Source organism: Somniosus microcephalus, chromosome 2 (genome assembly GCF_052327205.1).
Source record: "Somniosus microcephalus isolate GS21.2 chromosome 2, FLI_Smic_1.0, whole genome shotgun sequence".
Lineage (NCBI taxonomy): Eukaryota > Metazoa > Chordata > Chondrichthyes > Squaliformes > Somniosidae > Somniosus > Somniosus microcephalus.
Window position 1 is genome coordinate 389,879,849 of NC_140988.1, and position 26,864 is coordinate 389,906,712.

At 49.9% G+C, this 26,864-nt stretch overlaps 1 protein-coding gene across 1 annotated transcript in view; it reads right to left on the minus strand.

The window, feature by feature from the left end:
- Positions 1 to 26,864, minus strand: part of LOC147123867 (dynactin subunit 1-like) — a 121,690-nt gene that overhangs the window by 42,684 nt on the left and 52,142 nt on the right. Inside the window, 8 exon segments of the mRNA XM_085967570.1 lie at positions 1,870 to 1,986; positions 2,837 to 3,028; positions 3,255 to 3,359; positions 3,719 to 3,878; positions 15,503 to 15,581; positions 16,747 to 16,951; positions 17,978 to 18,175; positions 23,609 to 23,800. Coding sequence (XP_085823696.1) covers positions 1,870 to 1,986; positions 2,837 to 3,028; positions 3,255 to 3,359; positions 3,719 to 3,878; positions 15,503 to 15,581; positions 16,747 to 16,951; positions 17,978 to 18,175; positions 23,609 to 23,800 — 1,248 coding nt within the window.

Genomic DNA, 26,864 nt, shown 5'->3' on the forward strand with positions numbered 1-26,864 from the left:
AGAGAGAGAGCGAGACAGAGAGAGGGGGAGACAGAGAGAGGGGGAGACAGAGAGAGGGGGAGACAGAGAGAGGGGAGACAGAGAGAGGGGGAGACAGAGAGAGGGGGAGACAGGCAGAGGGGGAGACAGGCAGAGGGGGAGACAGGCAGAGGGGGAGACAGGCAGAGGGGGAGACAGGCAGAGGGGGAGACAGGCAGAGGGGGAGACAGGCAGAGGGGGAGACAGGCAGAGGGGGAGACAGGCAGAGGGGGAGACAGGCAGAGGGGGAGACAGGCAGAGGGGGAGACAGGCAGAGGGGAGACAGGCAGAGGGGGAGACAGGCAGAGGGGGAGACAGGCAGAGGGGGAGACAGGCAGAGGGGAGACAGGCAGAGGGGGAGACAGGCAGAGGGGGAGACAGGCAGAGGGGGAGACAGGCAGAGGGGGAGACAGGCAGAGGGGGAGACAGGCAGAGGGGGAGACAGGCAGAGGGGGAGACAGACAGAGGGGGAGACAGACAGAGGGGGAGACAGACAGAGGGGGAGACAGACAGAGGGGGAGACAGACAGAGGGGGAGACAGACAGAGGGGGAGACAGACAGAGGGGGAGACAGACAGAGGGGGAGACAGACAGAGGGGGAGACAGACAGAGGGGAGACAGACAGAGGGGGAGACAGACAGAGGGGGAGACAGACAGAGGGGGAGACAGACAGAGAGAGGGATAGACAGACAGAGAGAGGGATAGACAGACAGAGAGAGGGGGAGACAGAGAGAGGGGGAGACAGACAGAGAGAGGGGGAGACAGACAGAGAGAGGGGAGACAGACAGAGAGAGGGGGAGACAGACAGAGAGAGGGGGAGACAGACAGAGAGAGGGGGAGACAGACAGAGAGAGGGGGAGACAGACAGAGAGAGGGGAGACAGACAGAGAGAGGGGGAGACAGACAGAGAGAGGGGGAGACAGACAGAGAGAGGGGGAGACAGACAGAGAGAGGGGGAGACAGACAGAGAGAGGGGGAGACAGACAGAGAGAGGGGGAGACAGACAGAGAGAGGGGGAGAGACAGAGAGAGGGGGAGACAGGGAGAGAGACAGATGAGAAAGCAATATAAAAAACTTCAGCCATAATGTAACACAAATACAATTAGAACCATAGAATGAACCAGCACAGGAGACCATTCGGCCCATCGAGTCTGCGCCGGCTCTTTCGAAGAGCTATCCATTTAGTCCCACTCCCCCGCTCTTTCCCCTAGCCCTGTAAATTTTTCCTCTTCAACTATTTCTCCAATTCCCTTTTGAAAGTTATTATTGAATCTGCTTCCACCGCCCTCAGGCAGCACATTCCAGATCACAACAACTCGCTGCGTAAAAATGTTTCCTCACGTTGCCTTTGGTTCTTCTGCCAATCACCTTAAATCTGTGTCCTCTGGTTCTCGACCCTTCCTCCAATGGGAACAGTTTCTCTCTCTACTCTGTCCAGACCCCTCATGATTTTGAACACCTCAATCAAATCTCCTCTCAACCTTCTCTGCTCCAAGGAGAACAACCCCAGCTTCTCCAGTCTATCCACACAACTGCAGTCCCTCATCCCTGGAATCATTCTCGTTAATTTTTTCTGAATCCTCTCTAAGGCCTTCACATCATTCCTAAAGTGCGGTGCCCAGAATTGGACACAATACTCCAGTTGAGGCCGAACCAGTGTTTTATTAAGGTGCATCATAACTTCCTTGCTTTTGTACTCTATACCTCTATTCATGAAGCCCAGGATCCCATGAGCTTTTTTTAACCGCTTCCTCAACCTGTCCTGCCACCTTCAAAGATTTGTGCACACATACCCCCAGGTCTCTCTGTTCGTCCACCCCCTTTAACAAGTACGTGGAGCATCCAGCTGTACCTTAGCGTGAGCCTTGGTCTCTGCGAATTTGATCTTAAAGTCGATGATCTCAGGGGGCGGTTGCTGCTCTCTCTCCGCTGACGCTTCCTGTTGGCTCATCAGCTCACGGTTCACATCCTGTAAAGACAGCACGGTTCAGGGGTCGGACCGAGGCCAACGTGGGGTCAGGAGTCAGACCGAACCCAGTGCCGGGTCAGGGGCCAGACCGAGCCCAGCGCCAGGTCAGGGGTCAGACCGAGCCCAGCGCCGGGTCAGGGGTCAGACCGAGGCCAATGCAGGGTCAGGGGTCAGACCGAGGCCAATGCGTGGTCAGGGGTCAGACTGAGGCCAGCGCGGGGTCAGGGGTCAGACTGAGTCCAGCGCGGGGGTCAGGGGTCAGACCTAGTCCAGCGCAGGGTCAGTGGTCAGACCGAGGCCAGTGTGGGGTCAGGGGTCAGACCGAGGCCAGCGCCGGGTCAGGGGTCAGGCCGAGCCCAGCGCGAGGTCAGGGGTCAGGTCAAGCTCAGTACGGGGTGAGGGGTCAGGCCGAGCCCAGCGTGGGGTCAGGGGTCAGGCCGAGCCCAGCGCGGGATGAGGGGTCAGGCCGAACCCAACGGCGGGTCAGGGGTCAGGCCGAGCCCAGCGCGGGGTCAGGGGTCAGGCCAAACCCAACGGCGGGTCAGGGGTCAGACCGAGCCCAGCGCCGGGTCAGGGGTCAGGTCGAGCCCAGCGCGGGATGAGGGGTCAGGCCGAACCCAACAGCGGGTCAGGCCGAGCCCAGCGTGGGGTCAGAGGTCAGGCAGAGCCCAGCGCCAGGTCAGGCCGAGCCCAGCGCCGGGTCAGGGGTCAGGCCAAACCCAACGGCGGGTCAGGGGTCAGACCGAGCCCAGGGGTCAGACTGGGATCAGGGGTCAGACTGAGTCCAGCGCGGGGTCAGGGGTCAGACCGAGGTCAGTGCGGGGTCAGGCTGAGTCCAGCGCGCGGTTACCTGGAGATGCGAGGTCAGTTCTCGATATTTTTTAATGGTTTGCTGATAGTCAGCGACGGTTTCCTGAGCAGCTTCCACCCGTTTCTCGGCCTCCCGAACGCGGGCAGTGCCCAGGTCCAGCTGTTCCCGTAACTCCAGCTCCGTCTCCCGAGAGTTCTCCTGAAGCTCGTCATTCATTTCATTAATGGCTTCCTGATAAACAAGGATTATAGATCACACGAGGCGGGCCAGAGAGCTGAACCCCGATTATAGATCACAGCGAGGGAAGGTCAGAGTGAACCCCAATTGTAGATCACAGCGAGGGAGGGTCAGAGTGAACCCCGATTATAGATCACAGCGAGGGGGGGTCAGAGTGAACCCCGATTATACATCAGACCCCATAAACACCGTGACCCCGACCCGACGGGGATTTACTCACCAGGTCGCTGACCGTCTCTCGCAGCTCCCGCACCTTCTCCTCCAGATCGAGATTCCTCTCCGTCAGAGTCTCCACCATCTCCTCCGCTCCCAGCGCCGCATCGACCTGCAGCAAAAGGACCGGGGTTAGACCGCCGACAATCACCGAGCTCCCCGACCGGGACTGAGCTCCCCGACCGAGACCGAGCTCCCCGACCGAGACCGGGACCGAGCTCCCCGACCGGGACCGAGCTCCCCGACCGGGACCGGGACCCGGGTTAGACTGCCGACCGGGACCCGGGTTAGACTGCCGACCGGGACCCGGGTTAGACTGCCGACCGGGACCCGGGTTAGACTGCCGACCGGGACCCGGGTTAGACTGCCAACAGTCCCAGCACAGTGAGAGGACAGTGTGTGATCTATCACCAGGGGCGGGGAGGACAGCCTGCTTGAACCGTCCCGTCAATGCCCTGACCCCACTCTGACCTGCTCTTTCAGCTCGTCGATGGTCTTTTCGGCCTGTTTCATTTCCTCCAGTAGTTTCTCCCTCTGCTGCCTCAGGTTCTCCAGCTCACCACTCTTCTTCTCCATCGCTTTCTGCAGCTTGCTGTGCTCTTGCTTCTCGGAGGCAGAGAGATCTCGCATCCTGGTGGACGATCAGAGACTATTAACAGCGGCACCAGGGACAGGTCGCGACCCCGACCCCTCTCCTCCGCAAGGTAACCCAATGGCAGCTCATACACAATTCTATCCAATCACATTGCAGAGTTTTTCACCTGACAGTTGATAAATCTGTTGTTTTATAATGCTCAGGTTAGTGACGGTGATGCTCGGGGTGCTGGTCATGGTGGCGTTGATGAGGTTGGGCACTACCTTCACACAATAACTGGTACCCGAGCACACCACATCCCACCGAGTGAACCGAGCTCCCAGTGTTTCTCTCCTGATGGCATTGACCATCAGCGCGGGGTTGACACTGAGCCTCTGTGTCTCGGGCCATTCACATCCGGCTCTTTTCATTATATCAGAGAGGATTGCCGAGAGCTGTTTAAAGTTATGAAGGGATGGGACAGGGTTGTTGGAAACAAACATTTTCCTGTGATTGTCCCTTCATTCTAGACCCTGATACCTACCAGATCAAAGACCAGGAGATACGTACTGACACAGAGGGTTGCAAGAGTGGAATAGAAACATAGGAGATAGGAGCAGGAGTCGGCCATTCGGCCCCTCGAGCCTGCTCCGCCATTCAATGAGATCATGGCTGATCATACAAACTCAGTACCCTGTCCCTGCCTTCTCCCCATATCCCTTGATCCCTTTAGCCTTAAGAAATATATCCAACTCCTTCTTGAATATATTTAATGAATTGGCCTCCACCGCCTTCTGTGGTAGAGAATTCCACAGGTTCCCCACTCTCTGGGTGAAGAAATTCCTCCTCATCTCAGTCCTAAATGGCCTACCCCTTATCCTTAGACTGTGACCCCTGGTTCTGGACTCCCGGCCATCGGGAACATCCTTCCTGCATCTAGTCTGTCTAGTCCTGTTAGAATTTTATAAGTTTCGATGAGATCCCCTCTCATTCTTCTAAACTCCAGTGAGTACAAGCCCAATCGACCCAACCTCTCCTCATACGTCATTCCTGCCATCCCAGGTATCAGCCTGGTGAATCTTCGCTGCACTCCTTCCATGACAAGAACATCCTACATAAGAACATAAGAAGTAGGAGCAGGAGTAGGCCATACGGCCCCTCGGGCCTGCTCCGCCATTCAATAGGATCATGGCTGATCCGAACCTAGACTCACGTCCACTTCCCTGCCCGAACCCCATAACCCTTAATTCCCTTATCTGCTAGGAAACTGTCTATCTCCGTTTTAAATGTATTTAATGTCGCAGCTTCCACAGCTCTCTGGGGTAGCAAATTCCATAGATTTACTACCCTCTGAGTGAAGAAGTTTCTCCTCATCTCAGTTTTGAAACGGCAGCCCCTTATTCTAAGATTATGCCCCCTAGTTCTAGTCTCACCCATCAGTGGAAACATCCTCACCGCATCCACCCGATCAAGCCCCCTCACAATCTTATATGTTTCGATAAGATTGCCTCTCATTCTTCTGAATTCCAATGAGTAGAGGCCCAACCTACTCAACCTTTCCTCATACGTCAACCCCCTCATCTCTGGAATCAACCGAGTGAACCTTCTCTGAACTGCCTCGAGAGCAAGTATATCTTTTCTTAAATATGGAAACCAAAACTGTACGCAGTATTCCAGGTGTGGCCTCACCAATACCCTGTATAACTGAAGCAAGACTTCCCTGTTTTTATACTCCATCCCCCTTGCAATAAAAGCCAAGATTCCATTGGCTTTTCTGATCACCTGCTGTACCTGCATACTAACCTTCTGTGTTTCATGCACCAGGACCCCCAGATCCCTTTGTACTGTAGCACTTTGCAGTTTCTTTCCATTTAGATAATAACTTGCTCTTTGATTTTTTCTGCCAAAGTGCATAACCTCACACTTTCCAACATTATATTCCATCTGCTAAATTTCTGCCCACTCACTTAGCCTGTCTATGTCCTTTTGCAGGTTTTTTTATGTCCTCCTCACTCACTGCTTTCCCTCCCATCTTTGTATCGTCCGCAAACTTGGATACGTTGCACTTGGTCCCCTCCTCCAAATCGTTAATATAGATTGTAAAGAGTTGGGGTCCCAGCACTGACCCCTGCGGAACACCACTAGTTACTGATTGCCAACCCGAGAATGAACCATTTATCCCAACTCTCTGTTTTCTGTTAGATAGCCAATCTTCCACCCATGCCAGTACTACATAGAAATCGGGCAGGGGGACTGTGATATACTTGAACATATTAGCATCGAGAGGGAAGAGGTACTAGCGGTTTTAGCAGGCTTAAAAGTGGATAAATCCCCAGGCCCGGACGAGATGTATCCCAGGCTACTATGTGAGGCAAAGGAGGAGATTGCAGGGGCTCTGACACAAATTTTCAGAACCTCTCTGGCCACAGGGGATGTGCCAGCGGACTGGAGAACAGCTAACGTAGTACCATTATTCAAGAAGGGTAGTAGGGATAAACCAGGGAATTACAGGCCAGTGAGCCTAACATCAGTGGTAGGGAAATTATTGGAAAAAATTCTGAGGGACAGAATTGGTCTCCACTTGGAGAGGCAGGGATTAATTAGGGATAGCCAGCATGGCTTTGTCAAGGGAAGATTATGTCTGACCAATTTGATTGAATTCTTCGAGGGGGTGACTAGGTGTGTGGATGAGGGTAGTGCAGTGGATGTGGTTTACATGGATTTCAGTAAGGCTTTTGATAAAGTCCCACATAGGAGACTGGTCAGGAAGGTAAGAGCCCATGGGATCCAGGGTGCCTTGGCACATTGGATCTAAAACTGGCTTAGTGGCAGAAGGCAGAGGGTGATGGTGGAAGGTTGTTTTTGTGACTGGAAGCCTGTGTCCAGTGGGGTACCGCAGGGATCGGTGCTGGGTCCCTTGCTGTTTGTGGTCTACATTAATGATTTGGATGTGAATGTAAAAGGTATGATCAGTAAGTTCGCAGATGACACGAAAATTGGTGGGGTGGTAAATAGTGAGGCGGGAAGCCTCAGGCTACAGGACGATATAGATGGGTTGGTCAGATGGGCGGAACAGTGGCAAATGGAATTTAACCCTGAAAAGTGTGAGGTGATGCATTTTGGACGGACTAACAAGGCAAGGGAATACACAATGAATGGTAAGACCCTAGGAAGTACAGAGGGTCAGAGGGACCTTGGTGTGCATGTACATAGATCCCTGAAGGCAGCACAACAGGTGGATAAGGTGGTTAAAAAGGCATATGGGAATCTTGCCTTCATTAGCCGAGGCATAGAATATAAGAGCAGGGAGGTTATGATGGAGCTGTACAAAACGCTGGTAAGGCCACAGCTGGAGTACTGTGTGCAGTTCTGGTCGCCACACTATAGGAAGGATGTGATTGCTTTGGAGAGGGTGCAGAGGAGATTTACCAGGATGTTACCAGGGCTGGAGCGCTTCAGCTATGAAGAAAGACTGGACAGGCTGGGGTTGTTTTCCTTGGGGCAGGGAAGGCTGAGGGGGGACCTGATTGAGGTGTACAAAATTATGAGGGGCATAGATAGGGTGGATAGAAAAGAACTTTTCCCCTTAGTAGAGGGGTCAATAACAAGGGGGCATAGATTCAAGGTAAGGGGCAGGAGGTTTAGAGGGGATTTGAGGAAAAACTTTTTCACCCAGAGGGTGGTTGGAATCTGGAACTCACTGCCTGAAAGGGTGGTAGAGGCAGGAACCCTCACAACATTCAAGAAGCATTTGGATGAGCACTTGAAATGCCATAGCATACAAGGCTACGGACCAAATGCTGGAAAATGGGATTAGATTAGACAGGGCTTGATGGCTGGCGTGGACACGATGGGCCGAAGGGCCTCTTTCTGTGCTGTATAACTCTATGACTCTATTACCCCCAATCCCGTGATTTTTTATCTTGTGCAGTAATCTTTTGTGTGGCACCTTGTCAAATGCCTTTCGGAAGTCCAAATACACTACATCCACTGGTTCCCCTTTATCCACCCTGTTTGTTACGTCCTCAAAGAATTCAAGCAAATTTGTCAAACATGATTTCCCCTTCATAAAACCATGCTGACTCTGTCCGATTAAATTATGCTTATCCAAATGTCCTGTTACTGCTTCCTTAATAATGGACTCCAACATTTTACCAACCACAGATGTTAGGCTAACTGGTCTATTCCAGCCTTTTGTCTACCTCCCTTTTTAAATAAGGGCGTTACATTAGCAGTTTTTCAATCTGCTGGGACCTTTCCTGAATCCAGGGAGTTTTGGAAAATTACCACCAACGCATCCGCAATCCCTACCGCTACTTCTCTCAAGACCCTAGGATGTAAGCCATCAGGTCCAGGGGACTTATCCGCCTTAAGTCCCATTATCTTACCGAGTACCATCTCCTTAGTGATTTTAATCGTGTTTAGCTCCTCCCCCCCCTATAGCCCCTTGTTTGTCCAGTGTTGGGATATTTTTAGTGTCCTCTACTGTAAAGACTGATACAAAATATTTGTTCAGTGTATTTGCCATCTCCATGTTCCCAACTACTAATTTCCCGGTCTCGTCCTCTAAGGGACCAACATTCACTTTAGCCACCCTTTTTCTTTTTATATAACTGTAGAAACTCTTGCTATCTGTTTTTATATTTTTTGCTAGTTTACTTTCATAATCTATCTTCCCTTTCTTAATTAATCTTTTAGTTATTCTTTGCTGGCTTTTAAATGCTTCCCAATCTTCTATCCTCCCACTAGATTTGGCTACTTTATATGCCCTTGTTTTCAGTCGGATACTATCCTTTATTACTTTACTTAGCCACAGATGGCTGTCTTTTCTTTTACGCCCCTTTTTCCTCAGTGGAATATATTTTTCTTGAAAGTTGTGAAATATCTCCTTGAATGTACACCACTGCTCCTATACCGTCTTACACCTTAATCTATTTTCCCAGTCTACTTTAGTCAACTCTGGTCTCATACCTTCATAGTCTCCTTTATTTAAGCTTAGTACGCTGGTTTGAGATCCAACTCTCTCACCCTTCAACTGAATTTGGAATTCAACCATGTTATGGTCACTCATTCCAAGGGGATCCTTTACTAGGACATTTTTTATTTATCCTGTCTCATTACACAGGACCAGATCTAAGATTGCCTGCCCCCTGGTTGGTTCAGTAACATACTGCTCAAGGAACCCGTCCCTAATGCACTCTATGAACTCTTCCTCAAGGCAGCCCTGCCCAATTTGATTTGTCCAGTCAATATGAAAGTTAAAATCTCCCATGATTATAGCTGTTCCCTTATTACAAGCCCCAACTATTTCCTGATTTATACTCCGACCAATAGAGGTGCAACTGTTAGGAGGCTTATAGACTACGCCCACCAGTGACTTTTTCTCCTTATTATTCCTTATCTCCACCCAAACTGTTTCACTATCCTGATCCTTTGACCCAATATCATTTCTCACTATTGCAGTGATTCCATCCTTTATTTATAGATACATAGATACATAGAAGATAGGAGCAGGAGTAGGCCATTCGGCCCTTCGTGCCTGCTCCGCCATTCGATGAGATCATGGCTGATCCTTTAATTCAGTATCCCGTCCCCGCCTTCTCTCCGTAACCCTTAACCCCTTTTGCCCGTAGAAATATATCTAATTCCCTCTTAAATATATTTAATGAGCTGGCGTACACTGCCCTCTGTGGCAATGAGTTCCACAGGTTCACCACTCTCTGAGTGAAGAAATTCCCCCTCATCTCTGTCCTAAATGGTTTAGCCCTTATCCTTAAATTATGTCCTCTAGTTCTGTTCTCACCCGCCAAGGGAAACATTCCTTCTGCATCCAGTCTGTCTAGACCTGTCAGAATTTTATACACTTCTATGAGGTCCCCTCTCAATCTTCTAAACTCCAGTGTGTACATCCCTAAACTACATAGTCTCTCCTCATAGGTCATTCCCGCCATTCCTGGTATCAGCCTGGTGAATCGCCGCTGCACCCCCTCCATGGCAAGAACATCCTTCCTCAGATGAGGCGACCAAAACTGTACACAGTACTCGAGGTGTGGTCTCACCAGTGCCCTGTACAGCTGCAGCAAGGTATCCCTGTTCCTGTATTCTAACCCTTTTGCTATGAAGGCCAGCATACCGTTTGCCTTCTTGACCGCCTGTTGCACCTGCATGCTCGCCTTCAGTGACTGGTGTACAAGAACACCCAGGTCTCTCTGTACTTCCCCCTCTCCCAATCTATTGCCATTTAAATAATAATTTGCCCTCCCGTTCCTGCACCCAAGGTGGATAACTTCGCACTTGTCCACATTATAGTGCATCTGCCATTTATCCGCCCAATCGCCCAGTCTGTCCAAATCGCTCTGGAGCTTCCTGGTCTCTTCCTCTGAGCCCACCCCCCCTCCTAGTTTAGTGTCGTCTGCAAATTTGGAAATGCTGCATCCGACTCCCTGATCCAGGTCATTAATGTAAATTGTGAACAGCTGGGGGCCCAGGACAGATCCCTGTGGTACCCCACTTGTTACTGCCTGCCATTCAGAAAATGAGCCGTTTATTCCAACTCTCTGTTTTCTATCTGACAGCCAGTTCCCTATCCACGCCAAAACTTTCCCCTTTATCCCATGAGCCTCAATTTTCCATGCTAACCTTTTATGTGGGACCTTATCGAAGGCCTTTTGGAAGTCCAGGTACACCACATCTACTGGCTCTCCCCCATCTATTCTACCAGTTACTCCCTCAAAAAATTCCAATAGATTAGTCAAGCACGATTTACCCTTTGTAAATCCATGTTGACTCTGTCCTATCCTGTCCCCATTTGCTAAGTGCTCCGCTATTTCATCCTTAATGATGGACTCCAGCATTTTGCCCACAACTGATGTAAGGCTTACAGGTCTGTAATTACCTGCTTTTTCCCTACCCCCCTTTTTGAATAGTGGGGTAACGTTAGCTACCCTCCAATCCATCGGCACTGTTCCCGAGTCTAATGAATTCTGAAAAATCATCCTTAGTGCATCCGCTATCTCTAGGGCCACCTCCTTCAGTACCCTAGGATGCATGTTATCAGGCCCTGATTTATCCTTCCTCAGATAAGGCAACCAAAACTGCACACAATACTCCAGATGTGGTCCCACCAATTGAATGGCAGAGACTTTGAGCAAATATTTTGTATCAGTCTTCACGGTAGAAGACACAAAAACCATCCCAATAATGGATAATCAAGTGACTGACTATAGGGAGGGGGGAACTTAAAACAATCACTAAAGAAAAAGTACTCAGTAAAACAATGGAACTAAAGGTGGACAAGGCCCCTGGACCAGATGGCCTGCATCCTAGAGTCTTAAAAGAGGAGGCTGCAGAGATAGTGGATGCATTGGTTGTAATCTACCAAAATTCCCTGGATTCTGGCGAGGTCCCAGCGGACTGGAAAACCGCAAATGTAACGCCCTTATTTAAGAAAGGAGGGAGACAGAAAGCAGGAAACTATAGATCAGTTAGCCTAATATCTGTCATTGGGAAAATGTTGGAGTCCATTATTAAGGAAGTGATAGTAGGACATTTAGAAAATCATAATATAGTCAAGCAGAGTCAGCGTGGTTTTATGAAAGGGAAATCATGTTTGACAAATTTGCTGGAGTTCTTTGAAGATGTAATGAGCAGGGTCGATAAAGGGGAACCAGTAGATGTCATGTATTTGGATTTCCAGGAGGCATTCGATAAGGTGCCACATAAAAGGTTACTACACAAGATAAGAGCTCATGGGGTTGGGTAATATATTAGTATGGAGAGAGAATTGGCTAACTAACAGAAAACAGAAGTCGGAATAAATGGGTCATTTTCCGGTTGGCAAACGATAACTAGTGGGGTGCCACAGGGATCAGTGCTGGGGCCTCAACTATTTACAATCTACATTAATGACTTGGATGAAGGGACCGAGTGTAATGTAGCCAAATTTGCTGACGATACAAAGATAGGTGGGAAAGCAAGTTGTGCAGAGGACTCAAAGAATCTGCAAAGGGATATAGACAGGCTAAGTGAGTGGGCAAACATTTGGCAGATGGAGTATAATGTGGGTAAGTGTAAGGTTATCCACTTTGGTAAGAAAAATAAAAAAGCAAATTACATAGAAGATAGGAGCAGGAGTAGGCCATTCGGCCCCTCGAGCCTGCTCCGCCATTCAATGAGATCATGGCTGATCATCCAAATTCAGTACCCTGTCCCTGCCTTCTCCCCATACCCCTTGATCCCTTTAGCCTTAAGAAATATATCCAACTCCTTCTTGAATATATTTAATGAATTGGCCTCTACTGCCTTCTGTGGTAGAGAATTCCACAGGTTCACCACACTCTGGGTGAAGAAATTCCTCCTCATCTCTGTCCTAAATGGCTTACCCCTTATCCTTAGACTGTGACCCCTGGTTCTGGACTCCCCGACCATCGGGAACATCCTTCCTGCATCTAGTCTGTCTAAGTCCTGTTAGAATTTTATAAGTTTCAATGAGATCCCCTCTCATTCTTCTAAACTCTAGCGAATATAAGCCTAATCGACCCAATCTCTCCTCATACGTCATTCCTGCCATCCCAGGTATCAGTCTGGTGAATCTTCGCTGCACTCTCTCCATGGCAAGAACATCCTTCCTCAGATAAGGCGACCAAAACTGCACACAATACTCAAGGTGTGGTCTCACCAATGCCCTGTACAACTGCAGCAAGACATCCTTGCTCCTGTACTCGAATCCTCTCGCTATGAAGGCCAACATTTCATTTGCCTTCTTAACCGCCTGCTGCACCTGCATGCTTACCTTCAGCGACTGGTGCACAAGGACACCCAGGTCTCGTTGCACTTCCCCTTTTCCCAATCTATTGCCGTTCAGATAATAATCTGTCTTCCTGTTTTTGCCACCGAAGTGGATAACCTCGCATTTATCCACATTATACTGTATTTGCCATGCATCTGCCCAATCACCCAACCTGTCCAAATCATCATATTGGAGTTTCTCTGCATCCTCTTCACAGCACACACGCCAACCCAGCTTTGTGTCGTCTGCAAAATTGGAGATATTACATCTAGTTCCCTCGTCTAGATCATTTATATATATTGTGAATAGCTGGGGTCCTAGGACCGATCCCTGCGGTACCCCACTAGTCACTGCCTGCCACTCAGAAAAAGATCCGTTTATTCCGTCTGCCAACCAGTTCTCTATCCAAGTCAGTACCTTACCCCCAATCCCATGTGCTTTAACTTTACATGCTAATCTCTTATGCGGGACCTTATCGAAAGCCTTCTGAAAGTCCAAATACACCACATTCACTGGTTCTCCCTCATCTATTCTACCAGTTACATCCTCAAAAAATTCCAGTACATTAGTCAAGCACGATTTATCTTTTGTAAATCCATGTTGACTTTGTCCGATCCCGTCACTGTTTTCCAAGTGCTCTGCTATTACATCTTTTATAATGGACTCTAGCATTTTCCCCACTACCGATGTCAGGCTTACCGGTCTATAATTCCCCGCTTTCTCTCTACCACCTTTTTTGAATAGTGGGGTAACATTAGCTACCCTCCAATCCATGGGAACTGTTCCAGAGTCTATCGAATTTTGGAAGATGACCTGCAATGCATCTACTATTTCTAGGGCCACTTCCTTAAGTAACCTAGGATGTAGATTATCAGGCCCTGGCGATTTATCGGCCTTCAATCCCGTCAATTTCCCTAACACCATTTCCCTACAGATACTGATTTCTTTCAGTTCCTCCCTCTCATTAGACCCTATGTTCCCCGGCATCTCAGAGGTTATTTGTGTCCTCCTTTGTGAAGACAGAACCAAAGTATGTATTTAATTGGTCTGCCATTTCTTTGTTCCCCATTATAAATTCCCCTGATTCTGACAGCAAGGGACTTACACTTAACTTCACCAATCTTTTTCTCTTCACGTATCTATAAAAGCTTTTACAGTCAGTTTTTATGTTCCCTGAAAGCTTACTCTCATATTCTATTTTCCCCCTCTTAATTAATCCCTTTGTCCTCCTTTGCTGAATCATAAACTGCTCCCAATCCTCAGGTTTGCGGCTTTTTCTGGCCAAATTATATGTCCTCTCCTTGCATCTTATGCTATCCCTAATTTCCTAGCAGGCTCGAGGGGCCTATTGGCCTAATCCTGCTCCTATTTCTTCTGTTCTTATATAGCTCTTTCAAAGAGCCGGCACAGGCACGATGGTCCGAATGGTTCCTCATGCTATGATTGTATGAAGGAAACACATAGGTGAAGAAATGTCAGTGATTCAATTCCTGCTCGTTGGCAAAGGCAACACTGGGATATTTGGCAAAATCCCAATACTTCGCTGACCAGACCCTGATTCGTTAAGGTGGAAAATGTAATGTGTTGGAAGATAAATATCAAACCTCACCGAGGCCTTGTTGGGGGGCACGGTGGCATAGTGGTTAGCACTGTTGCCTCACAGCGCCAGGGACCCGGGTTCAAATCTGGCCTCGGGCGACTGTCTGTGTGGAGTTTGCACATTCTCCCCGTGTCTGCGTGGGTTTCCTCCGGGTGCTCCGGTTTCCTCCCACAGTCCAAAGATGTGCAGGTTAGGTTGATTTGGCTATGATAAATTGACCCTTGGTGTTAGGGGATTAAATACATGGGGTTACAGGGATAGTGTGGGATATGTGTCGGTGCAGGCTCAATGGGCCGAAATGGCCTCTATCTGCACTGTAGAGTCTGTGAGTGGGACCCGGAACGTAGGCTTACACAGGGCATTCGGCCCAACCAGTCCATGCCGGTGTTTATGCTCCACTCGAACCTCCTCCCGTCTTTCCTCATCGAACTCGATCAGTATAACCCTCTATTCCCTTCTCCCTCATATCCTTGTCCAGCCTCCCCTTAAACACATCGATACTATTCGCTTCAACCACTCCCTGTGGTAGCGAGTTCCACATTCTCACCACTCTCTGGGTAAAGAAGTTTCTTCTGAATTCCCTATTGGATTTCTTGGTGACTATCTTATATTGATGGCCTCTAGTTATGCTCTTCCCCACAAGTGGAAACATTCTCTCTGTATCCACTCTATCAAAACCTTTCATAATTTTAAAGCCCTCTATTAGGTCACCCCTCAGCCTTCTTTTTTCAAGAGAAAAGAGACCCAGCCTGTTCATCCTTTCCTGATAGGTATACCCTCGCATTTCTGGTATCATCCTTGTAAATCTTCTCTGCACCCTCTCCAGTGCCTCTATATCCTTTTTATAATCTGGCGACCAGAACTGTACGCAGTGCTCCAAGTGTGGCCTAACCAAGGTTCGATACAGGTTTAGCATAACTTCCCTACTTTTCAATTCTATCCCTCTAGAAATAAACCCTAGTGCCTGGTTAGCTTTTTTTATGGCCTTGTTAACCTGTGTCGCAACTTTTAGTGATTTGTGTATTTTTACTCCGAGATCCCTTTGTTCCTCTACCCCACCCAACTCGCACCCTCCAAGTGATAAGTGACCTCCCTATTCTTCCTACCAAAATGTAATACCTCACATTTATCTGTGTTGAAATTCATTTGCCAATTATATGCCCATTCTGCAAGTTTATTAATGTCCTCCTGTAACTTGTTGGGGTCCTCCTCAGTATTGACAATCCCCCTAATTTGGTGCCGTCTGCTAACGAGGCCATGGAGGGGGAGAGCCCTGAACATTCAATGACTGACCTGACGAGAGCTTCCTTCAGTCGTGCGTTCTGCTCCTCCAGCTGCTTGACCTGGTAACTGGAAGCTGCTCCATCCGTCCCTGCGCACAGGAAATCAGGTGTCAGTAACTGTGCCCACAAACCTCCCCAAGCCTGCACTCACCAGATTCCTATTATACCTCATCCCACATAAAGTCCACAACCCCATCTCCCCATATACCTCAACACATATACTCCCTCATCAGTATTACCCCTCAGTCAGTGCAGCGCTCCCTCAGTACTGCCCCTCCGACAGTGCAGCACTCCCTCAGTACTGCCCCTCCGACAGTGCAGCGCTCCCTCAGTACTGCCCCTCCGACAGTGCAGCGCTCCCTCAGTACTGCCCCTCCGACAGTGCGGCACTCCCTCGGTACTGACCCTCCGACAGTGCGGCGCTCCCTCGGTACTGCCCTTCCGACAGTGCAGCTGCCCCTCCGACAGTGCAGCGCTCCCTCAGTACTGCCCCTCCGACAGTGCAGCGGCCCCTCAGTACGGCCCCTCCGACAGTGCGGCACTCCCTCAGTACTGCCCCTCCAACAGTGCGGCACTCCCTCGGTACTGACCCTCCGACAGTGCGGCGCTCCCTCAGTACTGCCCTTCCGACAGTGCAGTGGCCCCTCAGTACGGCCCCTCCGACAATGCAGCGGCCCCTCAGTACGGCCCCTCCGACAGTGCGGCGCTCCCTCAGTACTGCCCCTCCGACAGTGCAGCGCTCCCTCAGTACTGCCCCTCCGACAGTGCAGCGCTCCCTCAGTACCGCCCCTCCGACAGTGCAGCGGCCCCTCAGTACGGCCCCTCCGACAGTGCGGCGCTCCCTCAGTACTGCCCCTCCGACAGTGCAGCACTCCCTCAGTACTGCCCCTCCGACAGTGCAGCGGCCCCTCAGTACGGGCCCTCCGACAGTGCAGCGGCCCCTCAGTACTGCCCCTCCGACAGTGCAGTGCTCCCTCAGTACTGCCCCTGCGACAGTGCAGCGCTCCCTCAGTACTGCCCCTCCGACAGTGCGGCGCTCCCTCAGTACCGCCCCTCCGACACTCCCTCAGTACTGCCCTGGATTATGGGCAGGAGTCCTGCAATGGGTCTTGAACTCATGACCTGGGGACTCTACTACCGTTGACCCAGAATAAAGGGGCTGGACTCTGGTTATTTCAGTGACTGCCCAAGTCAATGAACTTCATTTGTCTCTCGGGCCGCACTCACCCTGCTCATCTCTCTGCTAATTCTCACCTTTCTCCTCGATCTCATGCTTCAGGATCTCCAGGTCCATAGTCAGCTCATCTACTTTCTCCTTCAGGCTGTCCACTTCCTGCTGGAGAGACTCTGCTCGCTCCTCCGCCATCTCTTTGTCAAGAGTGGCCATCTCAATGGCATCGGCCGTGTCCGCCATCTCCTCCATGTAATGGTCCCTGGCCTCCAGAGCATCTTTCGCTTCCTACACACCCGGGAGTAAACATGACTGACACACAGCTCAGACACACTCTCACCCAAAGACCTTAAACACAATCCGCAGTTCCGATCCCAGTGATTAAACCCATGTTGCTGGTCCACCAATCTGACTGAGCCCATGGCTGACAGTATGGAGTGCGGGTGGAGCGGAGCTGCTCTGTCACCAGGCCAGACCGGCCTGGCGCACTGAGCGGAGAGTACAGAGCCTGTGTGGGGTGACTGCGAGGGAAAAACAGAATACTTTTAAACGGTGAGAAACTATTAAATGTTGGTGTTCAGAGAGATTGAGGTCCTCGAACAGGAAACACAGAGAGTGAGCGTACAGGTGCAGCATGTGGGCCTTTACTGCAAGGGGGTTGGAGTATAGGAGTGAGGAAGTCTCGCTCCAATTGTACAGGGCCTTGGTGAGACCACACCTGGAGTACTGGGCACAGTTTTGGTCTCCTTGTCTAAGGAAGGATATACTTGCCTTGGAGGCGGTGCAACGAAGGTTCACTAGATTGATTCTTGGGGTGAGAGGGCTGTCCTATGAGGAGAGATTGTGTAGAATGGGCCGATACTCTCTGGAGTTTAGAAGAATGAGAGGTGATCTCATTGAAACATCTAAGATTCTGAGGGGGATTGACAGGGTAGATGCGGAGAGGTTGTTTCCCCTGGCTGGAGAGTCTAGAACTAGGGGGCAGAGTCTCAGGATAAGGGGTCGGCCATTTAAGACTGAGATGAGGAGGAATTTCTTCACTCGGAGGGTTGTGAATCTTTGGAATTCTCTGCCCCAGAGGGCTGTGGAGGCTGAGTCTTTGAGTATATTCAAGGCTGAGATCGATAGATTTTTGGACTCTCGGGGAATCAAGGGATATGGAGATCGGGCGGGAAAGTGGAGTTGAGGTGGATGATCAGCCATGATGTTATTGAATGGCGGAGCAGGCTCGAGGGGCCAAATGGCCTACTCCTGCTCCTAGTTCTTATGTGAGACTGGAGGAGTCGCACTTTAATAAATTAGCTAAGAGTGAACCTTCTTGGCCTCTTTCAGCTGCCGCTGCAGGTCGTTCTGCTGTTCCTGCATCTTCTGCTTCCATTCCTGCAGTTGCTCGAGCTGGATCCGGTGCTTCTCCAGCTCCTTCAGCTTGGCTTTGTCTTCATTTCTCTTCATTTTTAATGTTTCCAGTTTCTCATCAAGGTCCTTAACCTGGGCTCGGAGATTCTCCTCCTCCTGCAAACATGGGACGCCAATGTGAGAACTTTTACTCGTCACTCAACACAAGCCCAACCTGAGCCTAAAGACATGCGTGAACAGGGCCGTTCGGCTCGTCAGGCCTTCACCTTCGAGCACATTAACCCTCCCTTCACTGAATGGTTGTACACTTTACACACTGAATTCACACTAATTGGGATGGTTGTACACTCCGCGCGACGGCCCACACTCTGCACTAGAGGCACACGGGAGTTCTTCAGGCTTAAGCAGAGACAAACAAGCAAGCTTTCCCGCTGGAGAGCTGCTGGAGTTAGTTAATTAGCTAGCTAGATTAGAGTGCTTCCTGAAACAGTAGCAGAACAGTGGTGACTCATCTGAGTTACAAACAGTATAAACACAGGGGCCTGTTGAGTGCAGCCAGCACAGAGTGAACAACTGGGAGTTTGGTAAGTGTGGGAGTTCGGTGAAGTGGGGGAAGGAGGTGCTTGCTTTTCCTAACTTCTCCCACAGAGCAGCAGCGGATCTGAGTGGGGAGCAGGCCCAGGCCCGAGAGCGGGGAGCAGGCCCAGGCCCGAGAGCGGGGAGCAGGCCCAGGCCCGAGAGCGGGGAGCAGGCCCAGGCCCGAGAGCGGGGAGCAGGCCCAGGCCCGAGAGCGGGGAGCAGGCCCAGGCCCGAGAGCGGGGAGCAGGCCCAGGCCCGAGAGCGGGGAGCAGGCCCAGGCCCGAGAGCGGGGAGCAGACCGAGGCCGAGAGCGGGAGCAGACACAAGCCCGAGAGCGGGAGCAGACACAAGCCCGAGAGCGGGAGCAGACCGAGGCCCGAGAGCGGGGATAAAAGCAGCAGCAGACCTGCATCAACAGGAGAAAACGGCAGTGTAACGTCACAGGTAAGGCAGGTAAGTGATTGGTAGTGACTGTGGGCTAAGTTTTAAGTTAACATATCACATATAACTAAATTAATTTAATTAATTAAATAAACTAAACAAGGTAAATAATTTGTTTAACATTAAACTAATTAATTAAGTAAATAAAATAATGGGAGAACAGGAGATGTGTTGCTGCTGCAATATGTGGGAGCTTGTGGACATTTTTGTCCAGGGCGACTACATCTACGCTAAGTGTCTGCGGCTCGAGGAACTTCGGCTCCGAGTTGAGGAGCTGGAGTCCGAGCTGCAGACATTGCGAGACATCAGGGAAGGAGAAAGTTACCTGGACCTTTTGCTCCAGGAGGCAGCCACACCCCTTAGATTAAATACTTTAGAACTGACACGTGGTCAGGGACAGGAGGGTGTGACTGCGAGTGAGGCAGGTACAGGGATCCAGGAGGTAGTATTGCAGGAGCCTCAGTCCCTGCACTTGTCCACGAGGGTTGCAAGAACCTCAAATCTACTGGACAAGTGTGGGGACTGCGGGGAGGATGAGCAAACTGACCATGGCACCGTGGTACAGGAAGCCGTTCAAGTGGGGGGAGTGAAAAGGAAGGTGGTTGTAGTAGGTGACAGTATAGTTGGGGGGATAGACACTGTTCTCTGCAGCCAGAAGCATAAGTCCCGAAGGCTATGTTGCCTACCCGGTGCCAGGGTAAAGGACATCTCCTCCGGGCTGGAGAAGAACTTGGAGTGGGAGGGAGAGGATCCAGTTGTCGTGGTCCACGTAGGTACCAACGACATAGGTAGGACAAAGAAAGAGGTTCTGCTGAGAGAGTTTGAGCAGCTAGGGGCTAAATTAAAAAGCAGAACCACAAAGGTCATAATCTCTGATTACTGGAGCCACGAGCAAATTGGCATTGGGTCAATAGGATCAGGGTGATGAATGCGTGGCTCAAAGATTGGTGTGGGAGAAGTGGGTTTCGATTCGTGGGGCACTGGCACCAGTACTGGGGAAAGAGAGCGCTGTTCCGTTGGGACGGACTACACCTGAACCATGCTGGGACCAGAGTTCTAGCGAATCGAGTAACTAGGGAGGTAGCTAGGGCTTTAAACTAAATAAGGGGCGGGAGGGTCCCGGTGGAGAGAAATCTAGAATGCTAAAGAGAAAAGACAAGGAAGCAGTGCAGGAAAGTGATTGGGGTAAGGATAACCAGATTGTGTCAGGAAGGGACAGAGCGTACAAACAAAGAGTGCACTAACAAATAGGGTCCGGGTAAAAAAAAATGGTAATAAGGCAAATAGGGCCATAGTACAAAAAAATGTTAAGATGTCTAAAAATGTTAAAAAGACAAATCTAAAGGCACTGTATCTGAATGCACGAAACATTCGTAATAAGGTAGACAAAGTAACAGCGCAAATAGATGTAAACGGATACGATATAATTGTGATTACGGAGACATGGCTGCAGGGTGACCAAGGCCGAGGGCTGAATATCCAAGGATATTTGATATTTAGGAAGGGCAGGCAAAAAGGAAAAGGAGGTGGGGTGGCGTGGTTAGTAAAGAATGAAATCAGAGCAATAGTGAGAAAGGATATTGGCTCAGGAAATCAAGATGTAGAATAAGTCTGGGTGGAGCTAAGAAGCACCAAGGGGCAGAAAACATTGGTGGGAGTTGTGTATAGGCCTCCAAACAGTAGTGGTAATGTAGGGGATGGCATCAAACAGGAAATTAGAGGCGCATGTAACAAGGGTACTGCAGTAATCATGGGTGACTTTAATCTACATATAGACTGGCCAAACCAAATTAGCAATAATACTGTGGAGGATGAATTCCTGGAGTGTGTACGAGATGGATTTTTAGACCAGTACATTGAGGAGCCAACTAGGGAACAGGCTATCCTAGATTGGGTATTGTGCAATGAGAAGGGGTTAATTAATCATCTTGTTGTGCGGGTCGTTTAGGGAAGCGTGACCAGAACATGATAGAATTCTTCATTAAGATGGAAAGTGAAGAAGTCCAATTCGAAACTAAGGCCCTAAATCTAAACAAAGGAAACTACGAAGGTATGAGGAGTGAGTTGGCTATGATAGATTGGGGAGCTTCATTAAAAGGCATGACGGTGGATAGGCAATGGCTAACATTTAAGGAATTAATGCATGAATTGCAACAGTTATTCATTCCTTTCTGGCGCAAAAACACAGAAGGAAAAGCGGTCCAACCATGGCTAACAAAAGAAATTAAGGGTAGTATTAAATCCAAAGAGGAGTCATATAAAATTGTCAGAAAAAGTAGCAAACCTGAGGATTGGGAGCAGTTTAGAGTTCAGCAAAAAAGGACCAAGAGATTGATTAAGAGGGGAAAAATAGAGTATGAGAGTAAACTTGCAAGAAACATAAAAGCAAACTGTAAAAGCTTCTACAAGTATGTAAAAAGAAAAAGATTAGTGAAGACAAATATAGGTCCCTTACAGTCAGAAACGGTAGAATTTATAATGGGGAACAAGGAAATGGCAGAGCAATTAAACAAATACTTTGGTTCTGTCTTCACGGAAGAGGATACAAATAACTTCCCTGAAATGCTAGTGAACCAAGGGTCTAGTGAGAAGGAGGAATTAAAGGAAATTAGTATTAGTAAAAAAAGTGCTGGAGAAATTAATGGGACTGAAAGCCGATAAATCCCCAGGGCCTGATAATCTGCATCCCAGAGTACTAAAAGAGGTAGCCATGGAAATAGTGGATGCATTGGTTGTCATCTTCCATAATCTATAGAATTTTGGAACAGTTCCTGCAGATTGGAGGGTGACAAATGTAACCCCACTGTTTAAAAAAAGGGAGAGAGAAAACAGGGAACTACAGACCGGTTAGCCTAACATCAGTAGTAGGGAAAATGCTAGAGTCTATTATAAAAGGATGTGATAACAGGACACTTAGAAAATATCAACGGGATTAGACAAAGTCAACATGGATTTATGAAAGGGAAATCGTGTTTGACAAACCTACTGGAGTTTTTTGAGGATGTAACTGGTAGAATAGATAAGGGAGAACCAGGGGATGTGGTGTATTTGGATTTTCCGAAGGCCTTTGATAAAGTCCCACATAAGAGGTTAGTGTGCAAAATTAAAGCACATGGGATTGGGGGTAATATACTGGCATGGATTAAAAATTGGTTAACAGACAGGAAACAGAGAGTAGGAATAAATGGGTCTTTTTCGGGGTGGCAGGCGGTGACTAGTGGGGTACCGCAGGGATCAGTGCTTGGGCCCCAGCTATTCACTATATATATCAATGATTTGGATGAGGGAACCAAATGTAATATTTCCAAGTTTGCTGATGACACAAAACTAGGTGGGATTGTGAGTTGTGAGGAGGATGCAAAGAGGCTTCAAGGTAATTTAGACAAGTTGAGTGAGTGGGCAAATACATGGCAGATGCAGTATAACGTGGATAAATGTGAAGTTATCCACTTCAGTAGGAAAAACAGAAAGGCAGAGTATTATTTAAATGGTGATAGATTGGGAAATGCTGATGTACAAAGGGACCTGGGTGTCCTTGTACACCAGTCACTGAAAGCAAACATGCAGGTGCAGCAAGCAGTTAGGAAGGCAAATGGTATGTTGGCCTTCATTGCAAGAGGATTTGAGTACAGGAGCAAGTTATACAGGGCCTTGGTGAGGCCACACCTGGAGTACTGATTCCTGGGATGGCAGGACTGTCGTATGAGGACAGATTGCGTCGACTAGGCCTGAATTCACTAGAGTTTAGAAGAATGAGAGGGGATGTCATTGAATCGTATAAAATTCTGACAGGGCTAGACAGACTGGGTGCAGGGAGGATGTTTCCCCTGGCTGGGGGGGTCTAGAATGAGAGGTCACAGTCTCAGGATATGGGGTAGGACATTTAGGACTGAGATGAGGGGAAATGTCTTCGCTCAGAGGGTGGTGAACCTGTGGAATTCTCTACCACAGAAGGCTGTGGAGGCCAAGTCACTGACTATATTTAAGAAGGAGATAGATTTCTAGACACAAAAGGCATCAAGGGGTATGGGGAGAGAGCAGGAATATGGTATTGAGATAGAGGATCAGCCATGATCATATTGAATGGCGGAGCAGGCTCGAAGGGCCGAATGGCCGACTCCTGCTCCTATTTTTCTATGTTTCCATGTGACGGGTTCATGGTCAGTAGTGCTACCCATCGCAGAGGTTGACAGATCTAACATAGTGTCAACCGTGATGAGACGTTAAACCGAGGCCCCGTCTGCTCTCAGGTTGGTGTAAAAGATCCCGCGGCACTATTTCGAAGAAGAGCAGGGGAGTTATCCCCGGTGTCCTGGCCAATATTTATCCCTCAATCAACAAAAACAGATTGTCCGGTCATTATCACATTGCTGTTTGTGGGAGCTTGCTGTGCGCAAATTGGCTGCCGTGTTTCCTGCATTACATCAGTGACTACACTTCAAAAAGGACTTCATTGGCTGTAAAGCGCTTTGGGGCGTCCGGTGGTCTTGAAAGGCGCTATAGAAATGTAATTCTTTCTTTAGAATTCTGCACCAGTGCCAACAATTCATCTGATGAATCCATACTCACCTTTGGAGACAGCAGAGGAGGGGCCAGAGGTGATGCCAGCCCAGCTGCTGGTGTGGAGATGATGGGTGCAGTGAGCGGAGTCTGTGCTGGGGTACTGGGCTCGCTGCTGCTCATCTCGCCGGCCGACGGTGATGGAGTGGCAGATGACCCGGTCGCACCACTCGAAGCCGCCGAGTTCGAGGTCCGGGCCGGCTGTCAGAGGAGAGCAATTATTGAAGGAGAAAAAGCCACTCAGGCACACACCCCTCCCCAACCCACGACAGAGGTGTTCCTGTCGATGTCTCACCTCCACGTTAGTCACGTCCAACCTCCACATTATCACAGAATGATACAGCATAGGAGGAGGCCATTCGGCCCATTGTGCCTGTGCTGGCTCTATGGCAGAGCTCTCCAATTAGTCCCACTCACCCGCTCTTTCCCCACAGCCTTGTAAATATTTTCCCTTCAAGTTTTTATCCAATCTGCTTCCACCGCCCTTTCAGGCAGCGCATTCCAGATCATAGCTCGCTGTGTAAACAGTTTTTTTCTCGAGTTACCTCTGGTTCCTTTGCCAATCACCTTAAATCTGGGTCCTCTGGTTATCGACCCATCTGCCACTGGGAAGAGTTTCTCCTTATTTACCCTTCATGACTTTGAACACCTCGATTATATCACCCCTTAACCTTCTCTGCTCCAAGGAGAACAAGCCCAGCTCCTCCAACCTTTTAACATAATTAAAGTCCCTCATCCATGGAACCAGTCCAATAAATCCCCTCCGCACCCTCTCCAAGGCCTTCACACCCTTCCTAAAGTGTGATGCCCAGAATTGGACACAATACTCCAGCAGGTGCCGAACAACAACAACTTGTACTTCTATAGCGCCTTTAACGTAGTAAAACATCCCAAGGCACTTCAGAGGAGTATTATAAGACAAAAAATTGACACGAGCCACATAAGAAATTAGGGCAGATGAAAGAGGTAGGTTTTAAGGAACATCAAATCAAATCAACTTTATTGTCATTGTTAGTGCACCAGTGCAGTACAACGAAATGTAGGCTTGCGGCTCCCGAGAGTGTACATTTAGATTAAGACATTTAAACATTCAACATACATTTGGCTTGTAATACATTAACATAAACATAACCATAATAAAGTGCATTGGCAGATGTGCAGGCTTTAGAGTTTATTTGTGGAGTTCAGTAGGATGACAGCCCTGGGAAAGAAGCTGTTCCTAAATCTGGTCGTACGGGTGCGAATGCATCTGTAGCGTCTCCCAGATGGCAGGAGGGCGAACAGACTGTGGCTGGGGTGGGTAGGGTCTTTGATGATGGACCGTGACCTCCGTAAACAGCGTTTCTGGTATATGTGCTCTATGGTCGGTAGCCGGGTGCCGGTAATGTGTTGGGCAGTTTTGACTACCCGCTGCAGGGCTTTCCGGTCATAGTAGCTACAGCTGCCATACCATACTGTGATACAGTTTGTCAGGATGCTCTCTATAGTGAAGCGGTAAAAGTTAGAGAGGATCAGGGGTGACAGGTTACATCCCTTCAGCCTCCTTAGGAAATATAGGCGCTGCTGGGCCTTCTTCACCAGAGAGGAGGTGTTGAGGGACCAGGAGAGGTCTTCCGTGATGTGGACTCCGAGGAACTTAAAGCTGTCCACCCTTTCCACCACAGCCCCATTGATGTGGATGGGGATCTCGAAGGAGAGAGAGGGAGCGAGGTGGAGAGGTTTAGGGAGGGAATTCCAGAGCTCAAGGCCCAGGCAGCTGAAGGCACGGCCACCGATGGTGGGGCGATTATAATCAGGGATGCTCAAGAGGGCAGAATTAGAGGAGTGTCGATATCACGGGGGGGTTGTGGGGCTGACGGAGATTAGAGAGATAGGGAGGGGCAAGACCATGGAGGGATTTTAAAACAAGGATGAGAATTTTGACATTGAGGCGCTGCTTAACCGGGAGCCAATGTAGGTCAGCGAGCACAGGGGAGATGGCCGAACGGGACTAGGTGCGAGTTAGGACACGGGGCAGTGAGCACAGGGGAGATGGCCGAACGGGACTTGGTGCGAGTTAGGACACGGGGCAGTGAGCACAGGGGAGATGGCCGAACGGGACTTGGTGCGAGTTAGGACACGGGGCAGTGAGCACAGGGGAGATGGCCGAACGGGACTTGGTGCGAGTTAGGACACGGGGCAGTGAGCACAGGGGAGATGGCCGAACGGGACTTGGTGCGAGTTAGGACACGGGGCAGCGAGCACAGGGGAGATGGCCGAACGGGACTTGGTGCGAGTTAGGACACGGGGCAGTGAGCACAGGGGGTGATGGCCGAACGGGACTTGGTGCGAGTTAGGACACGGGGCAGTGAGCACAGGGGGTGATGGGTGAACGGGACTGGGTGTGAGTTAGGACACGGGGCAGTGAGCACAGCAGGTGATGGGTGAACGGGACTGGGTGTGAGTTAGGACACGGGGCAGCGAGCACAGGGGGTGATGGGTGAACGGGACTCGGTGCGAGTTAGGACACGGGGCAGTGAGCACAGTGGGTGATGGGTGAACGGGACTGGGTGCGAGTTAGGACACGGGGCAGTGAGCACAGGGGGTGATGGGTGAACGGGACTGGGTGCGAGTTAGGACACGGGGCAGTGAGCACAGGGGGTGATGGGTGAACGGGACTGGGTGTCAGTTAGGACACGGGGCAGTGAGCACAGCGGGTGATGGGTGAACGGGACTGGGTGTGAGTTAGGACACGGGGCAGTGAGCACAGGGGTGATGGGTGAACGGGACTGGGTGTGAGTTAGGACACGGGGCAGCGAGCACAGGGGGTGATGGGTGAACGGGACTCGGTGCGAGTTAGGACACGGGGCAGTGAGCACAGTGGGTGATGGGTGAACGGGACTGGGTGCGAGTTAGGACACGGGGCAGTGAGCACAGGGGGTGATGGGTGAACGGGACTGGGTGCGAGTTAGGACACGGGGCAGTGAGCACAGGGGGTGATGGGTGAACGGGACTGGGTGCGAGTTAGGACACGGGGCAGTGAGCACAGGGGGTGATGGGTGAACGGGACTGGGTGCGAGTTAGGACACGGGGCAGCCGAGTTTTGGATGAGCTCAAGTTTACATAGGGTAGAATGTGGGACGCCGGCCAGGAGTGCATTGGAATTGTCAAGTCTCGAGGTAACAAAGGCATGGATAGAAACATAGAAGATAGGAGCAGGAGTAGGCCATTCGGCCCCTCGAGCCTGCTCCGCCATTTAATGAGATCATGGCTGATCATCCAAATT